Raw genomic sequence first — 20,685 nt, forward strand, 5'->3', positions numbered from 1 at the left:
AACCTATACCCTCTAGTTTTCAATTCCCCATCCCTGGGAAAAAGATTATATGCATTGATCCTACCTACTCCCCTAATGATTTTATACACCTCAATAAGGTCACCCTTCATCTGCTACATTCCAAGGAATAAAGCCCTATCTTGGCCAACCTGTCCCTATAACTCAGGCCTACTAGTCCTGGCAACATCCTCGGAAATCTTCTTTGTACACTTTCCAGTTTAACTATGTCTTTCTTATGACGGGGTGACCAAAACTGTACACAATTAACAAAGAGCGGCTTCACCAATGACTTATGTAGCTGTAATATCATGTCCCAACTCCTATACTCAATTCTTTGGCCAGAATGCTAAATGCGGTTTTCACTACTCTGTCTACGTGTGATGCCGTTTTCAACAAACTGTGTACTTGTACTCCTAGGTTCCACAACACTTCTCAGGATCTTACCATTTACTGTATAAATCCTACCTTGGTTTGACTCTCCAAAGTGCAACACCTCACAATTATCTGTATTAAACTGCATTTGCCAATCCTCAGCCCACTTCCCATCTGATCAAGATCCCTTTAATTTTTGATAACCTTCCTCGCTATCAATGATACCGCCTAAATTTGTATCATCCACAAACTTACTAATCATGCCTCATAAAGCAAATCCAGATCATTTATGTAAATTTCAAATAACAAAGGTCCCAGTACTGACCCCCTTGAGGCACACCCACTAGTCACGGGCCTCCAGTCTGTGAAACAACCTTCAACCATCACCTTCTGCTTCCTACCATCGAGCCAATTTTGAATCCAATTAGCTGGTTCTCCCTGGATCCCATGTGACCTAACCTTCATGACTAGCCTGCCGTGCGGGACCTTGTCAAAGGCCTTACTAAAGTCCATATAGACAACATCCACTGCCCTACCCTCATCTATTCTCTTGTTACCTCTTTGTAAACCTCTAAAAGATTTGTCAGACATGACTTTCTGTGCACAAATCCATGCTGACTATCCCTAATCAGGCCTTGACTATCCAAATGTTGGTTGATCCTGTCCCTCAGTATCCTCTCCAATAACATGCCTACCACCGATGTCAGGCTCACTGGCCTGTAGCTCCCTGGCTTGTCTTTGCTACCTTTCTTAAACAATGGAACAATGTTAGCCACCTTCCAGTCTTCCAGAACTTCACCAGTGACTATAGATGAAGCAAAAATCTCTGCAAGGGCCCCTGCAATTTCTTTCCTGGCCTCCAATGTCCGACGTTGGACTTGATCAGGCCCAGGGGATTTATCCACCTTAATGCAATCTAAGGCTGCAAACACGTCCTCTCTTATTTCCCTTATTTCCTTAGCATCCATGATTCTCTCCTCGGTAAACACTGAGGACAAATATTCATGAAAAATCCCCCCCATCTCCTGTGGCTCCACACATAGACAGCCATCCGATCTTTAAGGGGACCTATTCTCTCCCTAGCCACCCTCTTACTCTTAACCTCTTGGTATTATCTTTAACCTTGTCTGCCAGATCCATTTCATACCCTCTTTTTGCTCTTCTGATTTCCTTCTTAAGTATGCTCCTACAACTTTTTATAGTCATCTCGGGATTCACTTGAACCCCATAGGTTAAACCCAATGTAAGCCGCCTTCTTTTTCCTGACCAAAGCCTCAATATCCCTAGTCAGCCAGGGGTCCCTAAACCTTCCAGTTTTTCCCTACACCCTAACAGGGACGTACTGTCCCTGGACTCTTGATATCACAGTTTTAAAAGCCTTCCATTTGCCAGGTCGTTCCTTTTCCTTCAAACAGACACACCCAATCAACCTCTACTAGATCCTGCCTAATGGCCCCAAAATTGGCCCTGCTCCAGTTCAGCACCTTAACCTGGGGACCTGTCCTATCATTCTCCATAACTATGCTAAAGCTGAGAGAGTTATGGTCACTGGACCCATAGTGCTTTCCGACTGACATTTCAGTCACTTGCCCAACCTTGTTTCCTAAGAGATGGTCCAGTGTTGCACTCTCCTGAGTAGGGCCCTCTACATATTGATTTAGGAAACTTTCTTGGACACATTTGGCAAATTCCACCCTGTTCAGACCTTTTACACTCTGGGTGGCCCAGGCAATTCAGGGGAAATTAAAATCTCCAACCAGTACGACTCGATTATTCCTACAGGTATCTGGAATCTCTCTACACATCTGCTCCTCTAGTACCCACTGGCTATTTGGGGGTCTATAATACAGTCCCAACAGAGTGACCATCCCTTTTTGTTTCTAAATTCAAATCATATAGCCTCATTTGATGACCCCTTAAGAATATCCTCCTTAAGCACTTTTGTTATGTCCTCCCTTATCAAAAGGGCAACTCCCCCTCCTCACTTATTTGTACTTCTTTCACGCCTGGAGCTTCTGTATCCAGGAACACTGACCATGTTTCTGTTATGGCTATAATATCCTAGTCCCCAGAGCCAATGCATGCCCTGAGCTCATCTGCCTTCCTAATGAGGCTTCATGCGTTGAAATAAATGCACTTTAAACCAGAAGTCTTTTCCCTCCCTTTACTGTACCCCTGGCTATCCTGAATAGTAAACGTGCTCTCGATGGCTAATGTATTCTCTCCTGACTTCTCAATGGCCCCTCTCTTATTCAGAATCCCACCACCCCGACCCCCCACCAAACTAGTTTCAACACTACCAAATCTCCCAATGAAGAAATTGGACCTCTCTGGTTCAAATGCAACCCATCTCTATTGTACAGGGCACCTCTCCCCCAAAAGAATTGCCAATAATCCAAGAACTGAAAGTGCTGCCTCCTAAACCAGCTCCTCAGCCATACATTCATCTGGCCTATATTTCTATTTCGATCCTCACTTGCACGTGGCACTGGGAGTAATCCGGAGATGACTACCATTGAGGTCTGTTTTTTAACTTCTGACCTAACTCCCTATACTTATTTCGCAGGACCCCATCCCTTTGTCTACCTGTGTCATTTGAACCGATGTGCACAATGACCTCTGGCAGTTAGCTGAGCCATTACTCAAACTAGTTGACAGTTCTACCAATTACTGGAATGTTTTGTTGAAGATAATGAGCCAATGCTGATTCATAATGGTATTAGCATTTTGTTGAAGGCATCAAAGAGCAATATCGAAGAGTCTAGCCGGTAGGAAATGACAGTGGTGAACACCAACTTATTCAAATTGTATTTTTCAGCTGATTCATGGCTGAGGTAACAGGCTGAGCTCAAAGTATATTCTGGTGTTTGACTCGTTATTCCAGTGCTAGGAGGCTGGATATCATCTGAATATAATTATTTACAGGTCCTCTGACTGACCAGATGTTTGACTCATTTTCTTCCCCTTTTATTACATTTCTGTCTGAATGAGTTACATACCCGTTAATGATAATGCAAAAACCTGCAAAACTGCAGCTGAAAAAAACAGTTGCCTCAGAGCTTAAGGATTGTCCTGAAGCAAAAAAAGATGATTTATATTTAAGAGTAGAATTTTTGATTTGATTTTCAATTTCTCAACAAAATGTCAATTGTTTTATGATACCGACCCCTCCTCTCCACACCCCCTCCCTCCCAGTTCTTGTGAAGAAAACAAACAGAATTACTGGCCTCTATCAGAGCCTGGGAGATAGGCTCCTTTTCAAATCTTCACACATTTAATCACTTTCTGTGTTTTTAATTCTTTAAATAAAACTATTATTTGATTTACAATTTGAAAGTAACCGCTTTCTCCGTTACCTTTAATGTAAACCCCAGTTTCTGGTTTTTCCTTCAGCTCAAGCTTTTTGTTCTCATCCTTGTTGAGGAGGTCGCGGATTTCCTCCTGGTAGATCTCTAGGTAGGAAGCCCTCACCAGGTACTGTTGGTCCTGGGATCGCGAGATATGGGTGAAGATGTGTTCGAATGAGTTGGGAATGATGCCCCTTTTCTCCGGCTCGGCCCACACTCCCTGCATGGTGTAGGTTTTCCCTGTGCCCGTCTGCCCATAAGCGAACACGGTGCCATTGAAACCCTGCAGCACTGAGTCTACCAGAGGGCGGACCGTCTCATCATAGAGCTCACTCTGCCGGCAGCTGCTCTCATAGACCGCATCAAACCTGAAGCTCTTGGGCAGCTCCGTGGGACTGCCTTTGGGGTTTCGGATAGACACCTGCCCCAGGTTCCCATCCATCTCCACAATCCGCTCACAACCAGCCGCTTCTTCTTTCCCATTCATTGGGCGGCACCTAACCACCACCTTCACCGACTCACAAGCCTTCGCCTTGGACATTTTGTCTTGTTTTCTGGCTTTGCTCGGAATGCAGTCTCCCTCAGCCTGGCACCTTTCACTGGCTGTATTGTCTCTGCAATAAAACAATGCACCCGCTCCGCATCATCACATTCAGGGCTTACAGTCCCAGACCGAGCTGTCCTTTACTCGGACAGGGTGGAGGCACAGCGGAGGCTTGCTGGCTGCGAGCTTCTCCCATTTGCAGCTGACAACGCCTTTGTCATTGGGATGCTGCAGGTTGTGTGATCTCAGGCTCTGGGGCTGGAGCAGAGCCTGACTGAGACCGTGCAGGTACAGCCAACGCCACAGGAGGACGCCCCAAACCTGCTCAGTATCCTCAGGCTGGGTCCGCCCTGTATATGCTGCCTCTAAACCTGCACAGTCTGTCGGGAAATGGAGTTATTGTTGTGGTGTGGAGATTTGGAAATCCAATCCGAATGACTTGTCTCCTCTTTCCACAGTGCCACTGCGCCAATGACAGGCCATGGGTTGGCTGATGCTATAAATTACAGTTAGGAGCTCAGAATATTCCAGAAATTAGACTTTCAAAAACCCCACTGACAATGACAAACAAAATTCTCAATTTATAAAGATATGGATGGAAATGTTGATCCGGTTGTTCATGATGGAGAAACGAGCAGCTCCATGCCACGTTAGCATTGCCTATTGGAGTGCAGTCACTGCTGTCAGGTCAGAAAATGTAGCTGCCAGTTTACATCCAGCTAGGCTCCAAATGCCCCAAATAAATCACCACAACCAGATTTTTTTGGGTGTGGTGATGTAGGATCAGGGACAAATATTCCCCAGCACAGTGTGAACCTTCTCTGCTCTTCTAAATCTTTCATATCTACCCCAGCAAGCAAATCAATGACTCATCAGATGTGAAGGACTGGATTTTTATATTTGTACCACTATTGCCTGTCAGTACTTTATAAAGCATCTCCAGTTTAGCCACAGTGTAAGTCCTTTCATAACATTCTGAAATGCTTTATTGTTAATGACCGAATTTGTTGTAAAAGTGCAATATGTATTCCTCAACTCAACACCACAACTGGCAGCTGCTTAATATAGACATGTCATTATTTATCATCCGGCCAATGACAATAATTCATCCCTTTCTACTAGTGGGGCAAGGGGGGGGTTATTCAATAATGGTAAACCATTAAATATCAGGGGGCAGTGGTTAGATTAACTCTTATTGAAGACAGTCATTGCCTGGTATTTGTCTAGCACAAATGTCACTGCTACTTTTCAGCCCAAGCCTAGAATTTGCTGCATTTGGACATGGAGTGCTTTTGTCTCTGAGGAATCACAAATAGTGCTGAATGTGGGGGATGCAGGAGCTGGGAAATTAGGATCAATGATCCTGGCTCAGGACTTTTGGCAAACTTATGCATTTACATTATCTCACTTGATAGAACCAAAGGAGACAGTGAAGTTCAATTCCTTTTATCGTCCTTGTGCAGAAAGAGAACTAAGACTGGTTTGTAATTCAAGGCTGCAGTATAACCCTTGACTCTATGTGTCTATAATATGTATCATAATTAAGATCCAAAGAAGCATTAAGTGAAGTATATTTGAATATTGCATTTCAGTCAATTTAAATCTCCAAAACAATCCAGGCACATTTGTGGGATTTTGGCTGTGATTGATACACAGGGCAAAAGCCAGCAAGAACAATGACACAGGAGGGAAATTCACTAATTAATTGGAAGGTAGCTTCTATCCATTCTTTACTAAGAGATACACACTTCAGTAAAGGAAGTTTTCTAAGAATGAAAGATGATTGTAGCCCTTGGAGTAGTGCCCAAGTGTTTGCAACAAATTTTATTTGGCTGCCGTCTTCAACTCAGCAACTCCTTGTTCTCGCTTTTCTGAAATGATGGCGTTGGAGGGGTATGGTGCTATTAGGTCAGTTCTTTAGGTGTGAACTTAACATCATTTACAAGAACAACAAATAAGCAGGAATCTTGAAGAGTGCAGCTCTAAGCTGTTTAGATAACATAAGAACATAAGAACTAGGAGCAGGAGTAGGCCATCTGGCCCCTCGAGCCTGCCCCGCCATTTAATAAGATCATGGCTGATCGTTTTGAGACTCAGCTCCACTTACCCGCCCACTCACCATAACCCTTAATTCCTTTACTGTTCAAAAATTTATCTAGCCTTGCCTTAAAAACATTCAGCAAGGTAGCTTCAACCGCTTCACTGGGCAGGAAATTCCACAGATTCACAACCCTTTGGGTGAAGAAGTTCCTCCTGACCTCAGTCCTACATCTGCTTCCCTTTATTTTGAGGCGATGCCCTCTAGTCCTAGTTTCACCTGCTAGCGGAAACAACCTCCCTGCCTCCACCTTATCTATTCCCTTCATAATCTTATATGTTTCTATAAGATCTCCCCTCATTCTTCTGAATTCCAATGAGTATAATCCCAGTCTGTTCAGTCTCTCCTCATAATCCAACCCTCTCAACTCTGGAATCAACCGAGTGAATCTCCTCTGCACCTCCTCCAGTGCTAATATATCCCTTCTCAAGTAAGGAGACCACAACTGCACACAGTACTCCAGGTGTGGCCTCACCAGGACTCTATACAGCTGCAGCATAGCCTCCCTGTTTTTAAACTCCATCCCTCTAGCAATGGCAGACAAAATTACACTTGCCTTTTTAATTACCTGCTGCACCTGCAATCCTACTTTTAGCGATTCATGCACAAGGACATCCAAGTCCCTCTGCACAGCAGCGTGCTGCAATTTTTTACCATTTAAAACATAGTCCATTTTGCTGTTATTCCTACCAAAATGAATACCTCACACTTATCAACATTGTACTCCATCTGCCAGACCTTTGCCCACTCACTTAGACTATCTATATCCCTCTGCAGACTTTCAGTGTCTCCTGCACACTTTGATCTACCACTCACCTTAGTGTCATCTGCAAATTTTGACACACCACACTTAGTCCCCAACTCCAAATCATCTATGTAAATTGTAAACAATTGAGGTCCCAACACTGATCCCTGAGGCACACCACTAGCCACTGACCCCCAACCAGAAAAACACTCTTTGCTTTCTACTGGTCAACCAATCCTCTATCCATGCCAATACATTACCTGTAATACCGTTGAACTTTATCTTATGTGGCAGCCTTTGGTGTGGCACCTTGTCAAATGCTTTCTGGAAATCCAGATACACCACATCCACAGGTTCCCCATTGTCCACCATGCAAGTAATGTCCTCAAAGAATTCCACCAAATTAGTTAAACACGACCTACCCTTCATGAACCCATGCTGGGTGTTTCCAATGGGACAATTTATATCCAGATGTCTTGCTATTTCTTCCTTAATGATAGATTCAAGCATTTTCCCCACTACCGAAGTTAAGCTAACTGGCCTATAGTTACCTGCTTTTTGTCTACTTCCTTTTTTAAACAGTGGTGTCACATTGGCTGTTTTCCAATCTGCGGGAACCACCCCAGAGTCCAGTGAATTTTGGTAAATAATTACTAGTGCATTTGCTATTTCCCCCATCACCTCTTTTAGTACCCTGAGATGCATTTCATCAGGGCCAGGAGACTTGTCTACCTTTAGCCCCATTAGCTTGCCCAGCACTGCCTCCTCAGTGATAATGATAGTTTCTAGGTCCTCACCTGCTATAACCATCTTGCCATTAGTTTTCGGCATGTTATTTGTGTCTTCCACTGTAAAGACCAACACGAAATAACTGTTTAATGTCTCGGCTATTTCCTCATTCCCAGTTATTAAATTGGCCTTCTCATCCTCTAAAGGACCAATGTTTACCTTCGCCACTCTTTTACGATTTACATATTTATAGAAACTTTTGCTGCCTGTTTTTATATTCTGAGCTAGTTTATTCTTTTTTTGTGGCTTTCTGTTGGCCTTTAAGGATTTCCCAGTCTACTAGTTTCCCACTACTCTTTGCCTTTTTGTGTGTGTTTTTTTTTTCAATCTGATACTTTCCTTTATTACCTTAGACATCCATGGCTGGCTCTCTTTTCCTACAGTTCTTCCTTATCACTGGAATATACCTCTACTGAGCACTGTGAAAAATCGTTTTAAGGTCCTCCACTGTTCCTCAATTGACCCACCATAAAGTTTTTGCTCCCATTTTACCTTAGCTAACTCCTCCCTCATTCCTTCATAGTCTCCTTTGTTTAAGCACAGGACATAGGTACTGGATTTAACCTTCTCACGCTCCATCTGTATTTTAAATTCGACCATACTGTGATCGCTCCTTCCGAGAGGATCCCTAACTGTGAGATCATTAATTATTCCTGTCTCATTACACAGGACTAGATCTAGGATAGCTTGCTCCCTCATAGGTTCCATTACATATTGTTCAAGGAAATTATGGCAGATGCATTCTATGAACCCCTCCTCAAGGCTGCCATGACCGACCTGGTTTGACCAATCCATATGTAGATTAAAATCCCCCATGATAATGGCTGTACCATTTTTACATGCATTAGCTATTTCTATGTTTATTGCCTGCCCCACCACGATGTCATTATTTGGTGGCCTAGAGATCACACCTATCAGTGACTTCTTCTCCCTGCTATTCCTAATTTCCACCCAAATGGATTCAACGTTTTGTTCAGTAGAACCTAAATCATCTCTCACTACCGCCCTGATATCATCCTTAAAAATCAGAGCAACACCACCTCCCTTACCTTCCTGTCTGTCCTTCCGAACAGTTTGATACCCCTGGATATTTAACTCCCAGTCATGACCATCCTGTAACCATGTCTCTGTAATGGCCACTAAATCATACCCATTTGCCATGATTTGCGCCGTCAACTCATCCACCTTGTTTCGAATGCTCCAAGCATTCAGATAAAGTGCCAGTTTTTGCACCTTCTTTTTGGGTCTTATCACCTCCAGTACTAACAGCTCTTGAGTTCTCCTTCCCTTTAACTTTTTTCCTAGTTTTCAATGGAGTTGAAGCTTCCTCGTCACCTGTTAACCTGCTACTTTACCTTACATTAATTGTTATTCTCCCTCTTCACTCACTTCTCCCTTCCCCCCTACTTACTAGTTTAAAGTCCTATTAACCACCCTATTTACCCTTTTCACCAGAACACTGGACCCAGCCCTGTTCAGGTGGAGTCCATCCCAGTGGTATAGATCCCTCCTGTCCCAGAACTCATGCCAGTGCCCCATGAAAAGGAAACCCTCTTTCCCACACCACTCTTTTAGCCTCGTGTTTACTTCCCTGATCCTTGCCTCCCTATGCCAAATTGCATGTGGCTCGGGCAGCAATCCAGAGATTATGACCCTTGAAGACCTGTTTTTTAATTTTGTTCCTAGCTTTTCATAATCCCGAAACAGGTCTTTTTTCCTAGTCCTGCCTATGTTGTTGGTACCTACGTGGAGCACAACAACTGGATCGTCCCCCTCCCTCTCTAGTATCCTCTCAAGCCGGTCAGAGATGTCTCGCACCCTGGCACCGGCAGGCAACACACCATGCGGGATTCTCTATCCTGCTCGCAAAGGATACTGTCTATCCCCCTGATGATGGAATCCCCTACAACTACAATCTGTCTTTTTGCTCCCCCCTCTTGAATGGCCTCCTGGACCATGGTGCCATGGTCAGTTGACTCATCCTTGCTGCAGCCCTGTTCCTCATCCACGCAGGGATCAAGTGCCTCATACCTATGGGACAATGTCAAGGGCTGCGGCTCCTGTGTTTCTGTCTGCAGGGTCCCTCTACCTGCGTCACTCGCAGTCACACATTGCTGTCCCTGCCCGCTGATCGAATTAACATTAGTTAATCTACCAGGTGTGACTGCCTCCTGGAACACAGTATCCAGGTATTTCTCCCCCTCCCGGATGTGCCGCAGTGTTTGGAGTTCGGATTCCACCTCATCAACTTTGAGCCAGAGCTCCTCAAGCAGCCAACACTTGCTGCAGATGTGGTCACTGCCGTTCTCAATGGGATCAGGTAGCTCCCACATCATACGGCTACAACACATCACCTGGCCTGCCATCTCTACTTAGTTAATTAAATAGTTTTTTTTTTAGTTTTGCAGTGTTTTCTGCACCAGTAAGTTTACTCCGTTATATACTCAAACAGACTCTGGCTTTGCCTTCTGACCCGCTCCCAGAGGATTTGGTGTCTAGGTGACCACCCCGAAAGATAACAAAGAGATGAGGAAAAAAAAAATGCAAATAGCTTACCTGCTCACCACACTTAGTCGTTATTATTAGGTTAGAGGAGGTGGAAGGGTGGGAGACACTATGCATGTAGTGTCTTGGATATTAGTTAACTCCCAAATTTATTGGTTGGAAGCTTACCTTCCCAGGGTGCCCTCGCACTTTCTCCCGGACTCCCGCCGCTGAAACAACTGAAAGATGTGTGCAAAGTTTTCACTGTAAGAAAATATAGAAGAAATTCTGTGTTGAACATATAAATGACATAAATTAATCCAAACACTCATACGTTTCTCCATAATTTCAGCCCAATAAATGAGTAACAAAGGTGTGTTCATAAAATCCCCACAATGTGGGAACAGGCCATTCAGCCCAACAAGTCTACATCAACACTCCAAAGAGGATCCCACCCAGAGCCATCCCCCTTCCCCATACTGTAACCCTGCATTTCCTACTAATGCACCTAACCTACACATCCCTGGACACTATGGACAATTTAGCATGACCAATCCACCTAGTTTGCAGATCTTTGGAACTGTGGAAGGAAACCCACGCAGGCATGGGGAGAATGTGCAAACTCCACACAGACAGTCACCCGAGGGTGGAATCGAACCCAGGTCCCTGGCATCGTAAGCCACCGTGCTACCCCGATCTTTGCTGAAGATCACGAGAGATCCGGGTACAAAAGTGGCATTGTGTAGCAATAAGAGTCATTATCAAAGTGTGTTGTGTCTGTGAATATATTCCTGGTATGCAGTAATAATCCAAAGATTTCAGATAAAATAAAACTAATGTGTCAGGAAATGAAAGAGGAATGAACAATCATGACCAATTGTGACAAGGAATAACTCAATTCACCATACAACTTTTATACTTGTGAAACATATCCTGAATTCATGTGTGCATTTCCAGTTAATAACTATTAAATTCAACAAGCATTTATTTAGAAATGTTGATTGCTTTCTTCATTCTAAGGCAGAAAATTTAAACTGTCACATTTAGCAGATGAATAATGGTATTAATACATCAAATAGATACAGCATAAATTATTTTACTTGACATGTTATATTCTCTTTTATATATTCTCCTTTTTCTATGTTTAATTACTCTACCTGTTTTGAATTATTAACATCGGCTCATATTGCCCAATCTCTTTATGCTTACAGTACATTGCAATAACAATCAAGACAGCAGAAATATTTACTTTTATCTGTATGATCTCTAAAGTTCAGAGATTTGACAAAATAAATTTTTCTATTACTATTTTTGATGCTGGACAGTGCACCATATATTGCAAGTGATTGACAACTTCTCCATTATACCAGGAGAATATCAGGAGTGTGATGGAATATTCTCCATTTGCCTGCATGAGTGCAACTCCAACAGTCAAGCTCAACATTATCAAGGGGAAAGCAGCCCTATCTGACACCTTCAACATTCACCCTCTCCACCACCAACACGTAGTGGCATCAGTATGTACCATCTACAAGATGCACTGCAACAGTTCACCCGAGGGTGGAATCGAACCCAGGTCCCTGGAACAGTGAGCCACCGTGCTGCCCCTGATCTTTGGACAGCACCTTACAAATCTGCAACCACTACCATCTAAAAGGTCAGGGCAGCAGGTACTTGGGAAAATGCTCCACCACCTGCATGTTTCTATTCCAAATTACATATCATTCTCCCTTTGATCTATATCACCTTTCTTTCACTGTCATTAGGTCATAATCTTGAAATTACCTCCTCCCGGTATTATGGGTTTAAAATACAGCACATGTATGGCAGCAGTTCAAGAAAGCAGCTCACCACCAACTTCTCAAGGGCAATTAAGGATGGGCAATAAATGCTGCTCCAGCCACCAATGCATACATCCTATGAATGAAATTTAAAGAGAAAAGTGAAATGGGCCTCTCCTCAGAGTCCAGCTGAGAGAAAATTTGTGAAGACATTGGTATTATATACCATTAAAAGATACCAACCTAATATTAACTACAATTGTTGTCAGTAATTATATGTTAGGTTTTGTTTTCTAGTTTAAATAAAATTATCAATAGCATATAATTAACCTGTAATTGCTCACAATTTGCAGCTAATAAAGATGGAACATGGCTGAAGTCAGCAGAAGATTGGAAATTATAGTGTTTTCATTTGGGGAATCCAATGTTTCCTCAGCATCACATATTTGGTCCATTTTATTCTAATACTCAACATGTTATCAATGAAATAAAAATAAAAAGTGAAAGGATAATGAAAGATCATTATGCACAGGTATTTGTGCTAATATTGACTTGAGCATAAAACTGAAAAGGTGTGAAAATGTAAAAAATTTGATTCCAAAAATTCAATCTATTTTCCCTTTTCTGAATCAACCAATATTGATCAGATTGATACAAACACAGACCATGAGCTCTGGTTAACAACCTTTCAGGTGATCACTCAGTTTTTTGAAAGAGCATGGTCTTTTTAAAGTAAGACACAGATAGTCATAGTTTTCAGTTAGGTTGGTATTAAAGCAACAGATTTCTATAATATATTTCTGCTGGTAAATCAACTTACTATTTTGAATTTTGTGGCATTTTTGACAATCACTTTTATAGTATTTGAATCAGATTTGAATTTCTGGCCATGAAACTCTGTGGGATTCTCTTATGTTCGCACTGTAACTGCTTAACCAGACTTTCTGGCTCATTGTTAAAGTTAAATGTTTTCCCTATTTCACAAGTTGTACCACATCTATTGCATTGTTCTGTGATTTCTTCCTATCTCTTTGACCTTTTCCTGATGTTAAGTTCATTTCTGAGATTGCACCTCAAAAAAAGAGAATCCTTCTTTTTGAGCTTCTTTCCATGAATAGCTCTGCTGTGAATATTCATTGTTTAAGTTTTAATATGGTGGACCTGTGAATTAGTAATGTTAATTCCCAATCTGTGTTCTTGCACATTAGCAACTTTCCTGTTTTGACTGCTCTCTTGGCTTCCTGCTTGCCTGTGAGTTACATGGAGAAACTGTGACCTGGTACATTCCTGTCTCTATCATGAACTCCTTGAATTCTTTGACTGAGGCGTGGTAACCCTCAGGTTAACAATGGTTAAATGGTTATTAGGCTAAGTTTTCATTCCAGATCAGACATCAACTTCCAACAGTTGCTGTTGTGCACAGATTGACACATTATTCACTATGGACATCATGACTGGGAAGTAAGAATGAATGAATGATGGAGTGTTGATGGATAGTCTAATATGAGAGGGATTGTCTGGCTCTTAGAGTCTTTGCAACAGACTCTATGATCTGAATTATAATATTTCAACCTACTCACAGCAGATCTGGATGTGTCATGGCTTGGTATGGCAGCTGCTCTGCCCAGGACCGTAAGAAACTACAGAGAGTTGTGAACACAGCCCAGTTCATCATGCAAGCCAACCTTCCATCCATTGACTCCATCTATATTTCTTGCTGCCTCAGAAAGGCAGCTAACATAATCAAAGATCCCTCCAACCCCGGTTATAATCTCTTCCAACCTCTTCCGTCAGGCAGTAGATATAGAAGCTTAAACATACAAACAGATTCAAGAACAGCTCCTTCCCCACTGTTATTAGATTTCTGAATGGACCTCTCAAATTTCAAATCTAATGTTGATCTCACTCTTTGTGTACCTTCTTTGCAGCTATAACATTGTATTCCTTGCTCTGTTCTATTACCCTAAAGCATTTTGTATGGTATGATCTGCCTGTACTGCATACAAACAAAACTTTTCATTGTACCTAGGTAAATGTGACAATAATAAATCAAATCAGGGGAGCCAGGCATTGTCAAGAACCTGGATGTTTGAGCAGTTGGTTTTTGAATAGTTTTAACTGAGCCATTGCATCCTGGATCCGGTTTTCCTGGACAAATAGAGCAGGAGCACATGATGGCAACCGACACCTGGCTGTTGAAGATTCAGAGATAGTAGGAACTGCAGATGCTGGAGAATCCGAGACAACAAGGTGCAGGGCTGGATGAACACAGCAGGCCAAGCAGCATCATAGGAGCAGAAAGGCTGATGTTTCGGGCCTAGACCAAAGGGACTGAATGAAGGTGGGCATGAGCACATTTGAGAAGTGTAAAAATTTAATGGCTACAGGGAGATTCTGATTCCAGCAGATGGCAGGAAGAAACTTGCCTCAGAGTCCAATCATGTATAGCAGAAGAGGTGAAATAAACACAGAAAATACCGAATGAACTCAGCAGGTCTGACATCGTCTATAGAGAGAGAAACACATTGAACATTTCATAGTCATAGAATCTTACTGCACGGAAATGGGGCCTTCGATCAAACCAGTCCATGCCGAACATAATCCCAAACTAAACTCGTCCCACCTGCCTGTGCTTGGCTCGTATCCCTCCAAACATTTCATATTCATGAACTTTTCCAAATGTCTCTTAAATGTTGTAACTGTACCTGCATCCATCACTTCCTCTGGAAGTTCAGTCTACACATGAAACACCCTCTGATTCAAGACCAATATGTTCTTCAGAATTTCTGAATTTCCTGTCCAGAGCCGAGCTATAGCCATGGCTGTGAAGCTGTAGGTTACCCAGCTGCTCAGAGGGTTACCCCCAGTGTTCTGATGATGCCAACATCGACAAAGAGGCCTCCAAAATCTCCACCTTTAACATCAACTCAGGATTCCCCAGTACCGTAGTTGACAGGCCCCTCTGCTGTGCCTGACCCACCTCCCACACTTCGGCCCTCAACTCCTCTCTCTCCTCCCATAACAGCAATAGGATCTCCCTTGTCCTCACTTACAATCCTACCAGCGTCCACTTCCAAAGGATCATTAGCCGCCATTTCCACCACCTCTAGCGAGATGCCACCACCAGGCACATATTCCCCTCCCCTCCCTTATCAGCTTTCTGCAAGAACCATTCCCCACTGGGACACCCTGATCCACTCTTCCTTCACTCTCAACAACAGGTGGAATATGAGGTGCTGATCCTCCAGTTTGCAGGTGGTGTCATTCTGACATTGCGGGAGGCCTAGGATGGACATGTCACTCAGGGAGTGGGAGTGGGAGTGGGAGTGGGAGTTGAAGTGGTTCACGACTGGAATGGTGTCATTTGTCACGAACAGAGCACAGACGATCTACAAAATGGTCTCCAATCCTCCGCTTGGTCTCACTGATGTAGAGGAGGCCACATCGGAAGCAGCAGATGCAACAGACCACATTGACGGATGTGCAGGTGAACCTCTGTCTGATGTGAAAGGTTCCTTGGATGGAGGTGAGGGGGGAGGTGTAGCATTTCCTGCGGTTGCAGGGTAAGGTGCTGGGGGTGGTGGGGCTAGTGGGGAGTGTGGAGCGGACAAGGGAGTCGTGGAGAGAACGGTCCATACAGAAGGCAGATAGGGGGGGGGGGGGAGAGAAATATATCTTTGGTTGTGGGGTCAGACAACCATATTTTTTAGATGGTAATCTTTTTTCTGAGGAACATCCAAAGACTCTGGAGATGCAAATACCTGGGAAAGTATAGACATGAACAGAATGAAGACATTGTGATAGTTTCCTGGGTATCATGTACACAACTGTACTGCGATCTGTCAGTGGTCACATTCCAGCTGAATGTGAATAGACTAAAATCCCTTTTGGTTAATGAATACAATGTCTGATCTGAGGGCACCTTGATTGTCACATGTGGATAGGCAATGACTCCCTGAACCTTCAGTAATCTAGCAAAGGCAGCACATCTGAAGGCCATCACATTTGGACTGATTTCATCAAACGACGTGGATGTAAATGGTTGCTCTGTCACCTGGGAAACACAATCTACTGCACACAAGTCTATAGATGTCACCACCATACTCTGGTAGGAGCCAGAGTCAAAGAAGTTCTGGACACAATTGACTTTGTCAACCATCGGCAATGCATGCTCACTTGACAGGAGGACGCAATTATCAGGAATGACCTAATGTGAAAGTTTAACCCTCCTGAGGTTTGGTGTCGGGCTGTGTCCTCTGTCTGTATAGCCCATGTTGGAGTCTGTCACCTCTGTGTGGCCTGTGGCTGAGGAGAAGGTTACTGTTGTTGGTGCTGCTCATGTTCAATCATAGAATCCCTACAATGTGGAAACAGGCCCTTTGGCCCAACAAGTCCACACCGACCCTCAGAGCATCCCAACCAGACCCATCCCCCTATAATCCACCTAATCTACACATCCCTGAACACGATGGGCAATTTAGCATGGCCAATCCACCTAGCCTGCACATCTTTGGACTGTGGGAGGAAACTGGAGCACCTGGAGGAAACCCACACAGACACGGGGAGAATGTGCCAACTCCACACAGACAGTCACCCGAGGGTGGAATTGAACCTGGGTCCCTGGCGCTGTGAGGCAGCAGTGCTAACCACTGAGACACCATGCCGCCCTGTTGTGTCTCACCAAAGCAACACAACTCAGCAGGTAAGGTCCCTCCCATCCCTCTGAGAAGACAGAAAACAGGGAAACTTCAGTCAAAGGCAAGAGACTCCAAGGTTGGAGAAAGACCTCCATCCTTTTGGAAATCACCTCCAAAGTAGTGAAAGCACACTTCCAGAAGAAATCTCATGAGCAATATCCTTTCTGTCAAGCAAAGATGCTGTCACAGCTTAGTGCTGTAGACTTCACAATCTGTCGAATGCTGAGCCCTGTTCTCTCATCTTGAGATCCAGAGAGTTACAAATGGAATCTGGGGTTAAACGTGGACCCAATTAATCATTTGTATTATTAGCACTAGATGCACCTATCCAGTGGGAATTTGCTCACACATTAACAAACATGCTGGAGGTAAGTGCAGCACTTGGCATGTTACTACTGGCTTCCCAACACACCAGCAGTTTTACCGTTCCTTGAACTGACCACACCCAGCCTTCAAGGCAAATTAAAATTCCACTCCCCCTCCACCCTGGGATTACTGAATAAATGAATGTTAAACTGAACTACCAAATTCAACTTTGATGAGATCACCACCTTTTAAATCCACTGAAGAAATATGAATGCAGGATGAATTTTGTGATGAGTTGTGTTTCTTCTAAATGACATACTGCAGGAGACAGGATTTACTATTCACAAAGTATGATGCTTTCACCTACAGGCAGTTAAAGGGAATTGCACTGAGAAGGCATCTGGTTAAAATGCATTTGAATAACACTTTTTCACTTCAGTGTAGATGGTAAATTAAGACCTTCCCAAATTGTGCTAATGCACTCTTGTTTTAGCATTTAGCTTTTTTTCTAAAAAAAATGACTGTGGTTTTGCTTCCTCTCCCAGTCACTGACCCTCCTGCTCGTCAACTCTCCCACTTGTCGCTTACCTCCCTGTCTCCTGCACTTACCAGTTCCCTCCCTACTTCACCCACTAGCTGTTTCTCTCACCACTTGCATGGCTCTAGCTCTCCAGCCTTTCCATTCACCATTTCCCTCATCACCTCTCCTGTTTATGAAGCCTCCCTGCTGCCACCTCTTCGTTTTCCATTTCTCACTCTGACTCACGCTCACTGCTTCACTACCTGCCCAGACACCTGCTGAGCCTCTTGATTCTCCTGCTCTGAAGTCAAAAGATCTGGTTACTCTGCCTGCCATAAATGCAGCAGTATAAACATTGTCATTGTTGTCAGAGAGATACTGGGCTGGAGTAGTGCTCATAATATTGTCATTCAGTATAGTAATAGTTACAGGAAGGGAATATAAAATCAAACCTATAATAGCAGGAATTGATTACAGTCACTGCTCTGTGGTGCCAAACTGAAAAATCTTTTAGAGTGTCTTTTGAAATTTTCTAGAGGCAGCAGATCTTATTATGGTGCCAATTAAAACATTTTTAATTGAACATTCTTCTGCAGTAATCCTAGAGGCAGTTAACCTCACTCTCCTGCACCTATCAATTGTCAAACCATCTCCCCTATTCCTACAACAGGTATGGAAGTCATGCAGAATTTTTTAAATTTTTAAATTTTGGAAAATCTACAGAGTCAGCCAATGACAAATGTACAGATACAAAGCTCATGCACAGTCCCTGGCCTGGCGCTTCCTTTCTCATGCGGAGTCCTCAACATTGACTTCAGAACGCATGACATCAGGTCAAATATTATGAGAAAAGCTCCTGGATATTACCATATGTTGCACTGATTCCCCTCCCACCTCAGCCAATCAGTTCAGTTGCATGTTGAACATCACGGAGGGTACCACAGATATACTTTGTCTGGTGAATTTCAATATACATCACGAAAAGTGGCTCAGCAACACCACTACTGACTGTGTTGGTCGAGTCATAATGGATACAGCTGCCAAACTACTTCTGGCAGGTGATGTGTGCACCAATAAGAGGCGAAAACCTACTTGACCTCTACCTCAACAATGTACCTATTATAGGTGCATCTGTCCATGACAGGAAATCAAGTCCTGTTTGCACATCACTTTAAATCTATACCCACTCACCCTTTTCTGTGAATGAATGAGAGCATCTTTTCCCAACCTGATCATGATTTTGAAAGCCTCTATCAGATCTCCTGTCAGACCTTCTTCTCTCAGAGGAATATAATCCCAATTTCTTCAATCTATCGTCATAACTGAAGTTTTCATTCTTGGAACTAGTCTTGAAAATTGCTTCCACTCTCACTCCAATATGTTCACAGCTTTCCTATAAAGTGTACACAATACACACAATCTCATATTTCTCATAGTTTTCCTCTGCCTCAATGTGATTATTTCATATTTATTTTCACAAATAGATCTGGTCTGTCATGATTCAAAGATTGGATTTCCATCAGTCCTTTGCAGGAGTAACCAACCTCAGAACAGGACATTCTAGACTGGGTATAGTGCAATGAGAAAAGATTAATTAACAATCTTGTTGTGCAGGGTCCTTGGGGAAGAGCAACCATAATATGATAGAATTTTTTATTAAGATGGAGACTGAAGTAATTGAATCCAAAACTAGGGTACAGAATCTAAATAAAGGAAACTATAATATATGAAGTATGAATTAGCAAGGATGGTTTGGACAACCTTACCAAAGTGTTTGATGGTAGATAGGCAATAGTTCATATTTAAAGTGCATGTGCATATATAACAATAATTATTCATTCCTGTTTGACACAACAATAAAAGAGGGAAGGTGGCTCACATCGTTCACAAAATAAATTAGGGACAGTATTAGATTAAAAGAGGAGACATATAAATTTGCCATTAAAATCAGCAAACCTAAGGATTGGGAGCATTTTAGAATTCAGCAAAAGAGAATTAAAAAGAATCGATCAATGGAGGTAAAATAGAACACGAGGGCAAAAATTGCAGTGAACACAGAAGCTGACGATAAAAGCTTCTATACATATGTGGAGAAAAGGATTAACAAAGACAAATGTATATCTCTTACAGTCAAAAGCTGGGAAAATTATAGTGGGGGGAAACAAAGAAATGGCAGAAAATCCAACATAGAATTTCATTCTGTCTTCACAACACAGGACACACAAAAACCTCCGAGAAATGTTAGCGAATGAAGGATCCAACGAAAGGGCAGAATTGAAATCGTTATTAGTAAGAAAACTACTGGGAAAACGAGAACTTGATAAACTCCATCCTGGAGTGCCAAAGAAAAATGCTGTGGAAATATTGGATGCATTAGTGGCTATCCTCCAAAATTCTATTGACTCTGATCAAGTGCTACAAATTGGAGGATGGCAAATACAATCCCATTATTTAGAAATAGAGGGAGAGAGGAAAAAAAAACAGAACTACAGACTAGTTAGGCCAACATCATTAGTGGGGAAAATGCCAGAATCTATTATAAAAATGTGATATCAAAACATTTGAAAAGCATTGATGGAATTGGATAAAGCCAGCATGGGTTTGTGAAAGGCAAATCATGTTTAACAAATTCACTGGAGTTTTCTGAGGATGTAGCTAGTCGAAGAGATAAGGGGGAACCAGTTGATGTGATATAGAACATAGAACATAGAACATAGAACATAGAACATAGAACATAGAACATAGAACATGACAGCGCAGTACAGGCCCTTCGGCCCTCGATGTTGCGCCGACCTGTGAAACCTATCTGAAGCCCATCTAACCTAAACTATTCCATTATCATCCATATGTTTATCCAATGACCATTTAAATGCCCTTAAAGTTGGCAAGTCTACTATTTTTGCAGGCAGGGAATTCCACGCCCTTACTACTCCCTGAGTAAAGAACCTACCTCTGACATCTGTCCTATATCTATCACCCCTCAATTTAAAGCTATGTCCCCT

General features: G+C 42.8%; 1 protein-coding gene across 2 annotated transcripts in view; it reads right to left on the bottom strand.

The window, feature by feature from the left end:
* LOC109936154 (kinesin-like protein KIF3C) overlaps positions 1-4,584 on the bottom strand; it is a 185,309-nt gene extending 180,725 nt beyond the window's left edge. For both annotated transcript variants that reach the window (XM_048597486.1, XM_048597485.1), the window contains exon 1: positions 3,729-4,584. In XM_048597486.1, the coding sequence (XP_048453443.1) occupies positions 3,729-4,260 (532 nt within the window). In that variant the 5' untranslated portion in view covers positions 4,261-4,584. The remainder of the gene's footprint in view (positions 1-3,728) is intronic.
* Between the last annotated feature and the right edge of the window lie 16,101 nt (positions 4,585-20,685).

The sequence above is a fragment of the Rhincodon typus genome, chromosome 5 (assembly GCF_021869965.1).
Source record: "Rhincodon typus isolate 14 chromosome 5, sRhiTyp1.1, whole genome shotgun sequence".
Taxonomy (NCBI): Eukaryota; Metazoa; Chordata; class Chondrichthyes; order Orectolobiformes; family Rhincodontidae; genus Rhincodon; species Rhincodon typus.